At 45.8% G+C, this 6,020-nt stretch overlaps 1 protein-coding gene across 1 annotated transcript in view; it reads left to right on the top strand.

Annotated features, from left to right (window-relative positions):
• The window catches only part of LOC101654391 (UL16-binding protein 1-like), a 7,449-nt gene extending 1,831 nt beyond the window's left edge, over positions 1-5,618 (top strand). Inside the window, exons 2-4 of the mRNA XM_013004435.2 lie at positions 4,107-4,370; positions 4,646-4,918; positions 5,509-5,618. Coding sequence (XP_012859889.2) covers positions 4,107-4,370; positions 4,646-4,918; positions 5,509-5,618 — 647 coding nt within the window. The remainder of the gene's footprint in view (positions 1-4,106; positions 4,371-4,645; positions 4,919-5,508) is intronic.
• Positions 5,619-6,020: the final 402 nt, after the last annotated feature.

The following is a 6,020-nucleotide window of genomic DNA, read 5'->3' as shown; positions in this document are numbered from 1 at the left end:
GCCCTGGATTCCCTGTATTTTCATTCCTATCTGTACCAGTGTACATCCTCTGGTCTAGCCAGACTTGCAAGGAAAGACAAGGGAATTTTATTCAAATGGGGGAGACCATTGGCACAGGGTCATAATGGTGCCCAAGGATTTGCTGATATACAGAACTTTAGGAAGGGTGGGGTGGGGGTGGAGTGGGGCAGGGGCGGTGTGCAAAGAAAGGTCATGGGAATGGCACTATGATTGGGATACATACCTTGTAGACAAAGAGCTTACAAGATTGGTCCTGGGACCTCCTCCCTAAGGCACTTAGGCCATGACTCAAGTCTACTGCTTCCTATCAAGGATATACCCAGGCAAACCCTCAAGGAAAACTGCCCATCCTCAGGCTTATCAAGTGAGTAGAGGCAATGCCCTTTCCATTGCCCTCTGTCTGAAGGGAAGATTATCCATATCCCTTGTGGATGTTTAGAGGGTATTCAATGGAGGCTTTGTTCACTGTGGGATCTCTGCAGATGGATTTTGGGTTATCACTGTCATCCATAGCCTTCTGCAAACAGGGTGCTCAGAATTTAAGTAGTACATACTCCTCCACTGATCCTAGATTTTATCATCTACAATCTTTGTATCACACAGGCTGGTGTGCTTCTTCTGTGTGGATTTACTTGACACCTCACTTAGATGGCTGCTTGCATTAAGACAAATTTTCAGACCCCAGATGTAATTCTTTCTGATAGTTGGGCATCATCTGATTTTTTCAGGTCACTTTGCTATAGCACCCGTATCTTTAGTGATCTCTTCATGAGGATAAGTATCCAGCAGGGTCACATCATAAGAACGAATTGTTCTTCGATTAGGGCTTACAATTAAGTATGATCTAAAAATACATTTGTATATGTAAGGGTTATATTTATGCCTTTTCCCCTTTAGTGGCAGCATTATTAGTTTTTTGAGAGATAATATAAGTTACCTCTATGGGCCTTTGGTAATTCTAATAATCGTATCATTAATCTAACCAATGACAGAGAATTTAAAATATTATTGAGATAAGGAGAATATTCATAAAGAAGAAAGCTTTCTAGATGAAAATACAAGGAATGTTTACTTAAACATATTAAAAATTAAATGACTGAATTCTGTTTAAGAAATCAAGGAGCATTAGACACAGGGCACACATTTTAATAACACTCATGCACTATGGCAGGACTAAGTCTGTAAGACATGCTAAAAAAAAAAAGAAAATATGAAATGGTCTCAAGTTGTCTATTATTGGGCAGCCTCAAAATAAAGACATTAAATCAAACTACAGTGACTCCCAAATCTACAGCCTTGGGGCAACAGTCCCCTCCTTCTCCTCACATTAGGGCATTTCACCTTGAAGTCCGAAAGAGGATATGAGTTCCTTTAATTCGCAATAGGTGCGTTTAAGGTAAAGTCCAGTTCCCTTAGTGGATTTTCTCAATCAGATCCTCCTGAAGTGGCTTATGTAGAATGTCGAACACCTTGAGAAGACAGAATCTAAACTCCAGATGGTGTATAGTTATGAGGCCCAGTCATCAAGGCTGAAAAGAAACTGGGTCAAATGTATGATCAGCAATATAATACACAGTGGGTTCTCCCATTGGGGGTCCATACAAACAATGCCAAGCATCTTCCCTAAAGGCAAGCTGCTCCCTGAGCCCCCTCACCCCCAGTCACCCAACAACCAAAGTGAAATCATCTTCACTGAGACAGACCCATTACCCCCTTCTCTTTGGTCATGAATCTCCAACAAAAGGCACTGAACACCTATGTAGGCATGTGTACTAAGTTAGGGTTGCCATGGGACATTGCCATGTGGCATGGACTATTTGCTCATCTCCCCTCTCCTCCTCAATGAGAAACTATCCCAGCTGAGGCGAGGCCTCCCCTGGAGAAGTGGTTCTTATGATGTACAAATAAGGGACTGATAAATGGGTTCCAAATGCTAGACTGACATGCCACCCCACTGCCTGGAATGTCAGGTTATATGGCTGCAAACCCGAGAGCCACTGCCTGCCTTGTCTTGGTGTTTTTCCTTACAGCAGTGGCACATCTAATATTTGTCTTTTTATGATTGACTAGCTTCGCTCAGCATAATGCTCTCCAGGTTGGATCATGTTGTGAAGTACCTAGGTTTCATCATCGTGTTTAGTGATGCACACCATAGTTCACTGTATGGATATCCCAACGTTTTTTTATCCACTCTTCTACTGATGGACTTTGGGGCTTTTTTTAACTTCTTGCTACTGTGAACAGTGCTTCAATGAACATGGGAGTACGTGCATCTGTTGGCATTATGTCTCTTACTTCTTTCGGGCATATACCTAGCAGAAGTGTCACTTGATCATATAGGATTCCCATTCCAAGTTGTTTTAGGTAGAGCCATATTGCTTGCTAGAGAGATTGCACATGTTTATAGGTCTACCAACAGTCTATGAGCGCTCTAATCTCTCTACACCCCTCCAGGGTGTGCTGTTTTCTTTTTCTAATTGGGCTGTGATTGTTGGTGTAAGGTGGTAGCTCATTGTTGTTTTGATTTCTATCTCCTGGAAGGCTGTTGATCATGAGCACTTTTTCATTTGTTTGTTAGCCATTTGAATGTCTTTTTGGGTGAACTGTCTGTTCATGTGATTTGCCCAATTTATAATTGGGCTGTGTTTTTTTTCTTGTTGATGTATATTGCAGTGTCCTGTAGATTTTAGAGATTGGTCCCTTGACCCTCGTGTCATTGTTAAAGATTCTTTCCCAGTCTTTTGATTGGCTTTCTCTCTACTCTTTTTGATGAAGTCTTTGGATATGCGTAGGGGTCTTATTTTCAGTAAGTCTCAGTCATCTATTTTGTCCCCTCTTGTGTGTGCTTCCTTCATTATAAGTGGCAGTATGTGCATGCCCTGCAGTAGGGCCCTTCAGTCTTGTCCCCATTTTCCTCATTGATAATCTTTATAGCTCTGGGATTTACATTTAGGTCTTTGATCCAACTCGAGTTCTATTTTGAATGGAAAATGTTAAAGATGATGTGTTAGGCCAGGTTGACAGATCCAGTGGCACTCATATATGTGTAAGAAAGAGTTTTATATCAAGAAGTAATTGAATATCAAGAAAACATCCCAACTCAAGTCTGTAAGTCCGATACAAGTCTATGAGACCCTCTTCAGACTCATGCAGAATGCAGGACGATCACAGGCCAGTGGGTGCAAAGTCATGTGGACCAAATGGAGGTGGCTCTGGCAGCAATCAGGGTCAGCCAGCGGGAAGGTGAAGGTAGAGAGAGAAAGGGAAAGTTTTCAGGGGTCTCATGAGAAAGTCATCCCCACAAAAAGGCACCATTTGGCTGCGACCTGACTAACAGATTGAAAACAACCCCTCTATATATCTTCAGGTTAACTACCATTATGTAAAAGTGGTTTAAATGCTTACACAAAGTCTGTGGTTCCTGGCTTAAGTCCCCTCTCTGATACTTTCCAAAAGCAGTTGCTCAGTTCCTGGGTTAGAAGCAGGGACTGGAAAAGAGATGCCAAAGCGGAAAATCAATGTGAGGGTGGTCGGCAGTTAGGCAATTAAAAACCAACCTCACTGTTATGAGTTGATGTTGCCATAGCAGCAACCCTTAGGCCAGGATGGAACTGCGCATGTGGGTTTCTGAGACGATAGCACTTAAGGAAGTGGATAGCCTCGTCTTCTCCAGAGGAACAGGCGGTGGTTTAAAACACTGATCTTGAAGATCAAAGCCCTCTACCCCCAGAGCTAGAAACAGGACTCCTCCAAAAGGTGGTGGAACATTTCCAGCCTGATCCCGACCCCAACTCCCTCCCCAGCAGAGGGCGAGGGACAGGAGACTTGATCAGGAATGTCCATCACAGTGTCACAGTGGGGGCCCAGGTTATATCAGCCAGAGCCATTTCTCACAGAACCTCAGGGAAGACGTTGCTAGGGGAGAAGCAGGGGTGGGTGGTCCAGGTGCCGGGTCAAGAAGGGGCCTTCCTTTCTCTCTCAGACCAGCCCTGGGGAGGGTCTCTTGGTATTCCCAGGACTGGGTAGAGGGTGCCTAATGGGTCTTCTCCTTCCACCCCAATGCTAACCTGAGATTTCTCTCACAGCCCCTCACTCCTTGTGCTACAACTTCACTGTCATGTTTAAGCCTCCACCTGGACACCAATGTTGTGAGGCTCAAGGCCAGGTGGATGGGAATACTTTCCTTCATTATGACTGTGGAAGTAATGAAGTCACAGCCTTGGCTCCCCTGGGGACGAAGGTAAATGTCACAAAGACATGGGAGGAGCAGCTGCAAACCCTGAGAGACCTCGGGGATCAGCTCAAACACACACCACCTGGCCCTCAAGTGGAGAATTCCACAGCCAAGGGTAAGCGTGAGAGGATTCTGCGCTTGGAGAGGATCCACTGGGGGAGGGCTGGAGAAGAGCAGAGGTGGGAGAATTGGGTGCTATTTTGCATTTATGTTTTGAAACATTATAATTTGATCCCCCGCCCTCTCCCACCCCTAAAGAAGTCTTTGAGCGAGGGCCAGCCTGGGAGGACAGGCCACAGCAGGAGGTGAGAGGGGACCAGAGGAGGTGGCTGCTGAGTAGGAATGGAGAATTGCTCAGGACTAGAGGGTGATCTCTCTCTATGGGGGCAGCTCCTCTCACCCTGCAGGCCAAGATGTGTTGTCAGCACGAAGCAGGCAGGTGCATCAGAGCATTCTGGCAGTTCAGCTCTGGCAGACAGACGTCCCTCCTCTTTGACTCAGAAACCACGAAGTGGGCAGAGGTTCACCCTGGAGCCAAAGTGATGAAAGGAGAGAGGGAGGAGAAGAATGTGACCGAATTCTTACAGAGGGTCTCGGAAGAAGACTGCAATCTATGGCTGATGGAGTTTTGGAAACACTGGGAGAAAATGCTGGAGACAACAGGTAACTGAAAGGGAGAGGAAGTGGTATCTGTCCTAATGTATTTGTGTGTATGTGTATGTGTGTGTGGGACAGGGAGAGAGTTGGAGAAAGATATCCATTCTACAGTAAGTTCTTCTAGGGAGAATAAGGGATATTAGTATTTCTACCACATCCCTTTTTCCATCTTCCTTGCTGACATCTCCTCTGTATTGCACTGACCTGTGGTACATTCAACGTGGTTACCTTGTGCGCTAACCAGTTGGGTATCCTGATGTTTCCACAGCTCTCCTTCTTGTTCTCTCTTCCAGGATCCATTTTCTTTTCTCCCTCCCTGGATCACTTTCCTGTAGAACCTTCCTTACCTTCCTCCTCAGCCACAGCAAGACTGACCCGTTGACTTGGAAGCTTTTGTTTCCCACACGGGTAGCTGAGCTCCTTGGACACAGGGCCATCCCATATCCAACCAAGGCCCCTCCTAGTGGCTGCCACACCGTGGAGGGTCAGCGGAATGTGTGCCTTGTGGCATGGTCTGTGTCAGCAGGAGTTGAAGACCCGGCCTCCCCAGGTTCAGGGTCTGGATAATGGCATTCACCCTTCTGGTTCCTTTGCAGCACCACCACCCAAGGCCACAGCTCAACCCAAGGCTACACTGAGTCCCTGGATCATCTTTGTGACCCTCACATGCTCAACCCTGTTTATCCTGCAAGGCCACGTTCTTTAGAACGACAGGTACTAAATGACAGGTGGGCAGAATTGAGAGGGATGCATGGGGCGAGTCACCCGGTGTGAAGACTGTGGAGGTGGGGATCCAGAATATTACCTCTGTCCCCGTCACCGAATCTTCTCCCAGTGCCTGTGAGACATGATGCTTGAGATCTCCTACCATTTCACAGGAGAACTAGGTGCATCAGTTCTTCTCCAACTTCCACATACATATAAATACATCACTTGGGTCAGATTCACTTCAGTCCTCAAAGCAAACTCTTTGCTTATCAGCATACTCAAGAGGTCTTGTGCAGTAGATTGGTCCAGTGCAATGTGTCTCTTAATCTCTTGACTGCAGCTTCCACGAGCATTGATTGTGGATCTAAGCAAGACGAAATCCTTGACAACCTCAATCTTT

This window comes from Echinops telfairi, unplaced genomic scaffold, assembly GCF_000313985.2.
Source record: "Echinops telfairi isolate 266 unplaced genomic scaffold, ASM31398v2 ScPeMD7_3533;HRSCAF=4204_0, whole genome shotgun sequence".
Taxonomy (NCBI): Eukaryota; Metazoa; Chordata; class Mammalia; order Afrosoricida; family Tenrecidae; genus Echinops; species Echinops telfairi.
This window is presented reverse-complemented; position numbering and strand designations above follow the sequence as displayed.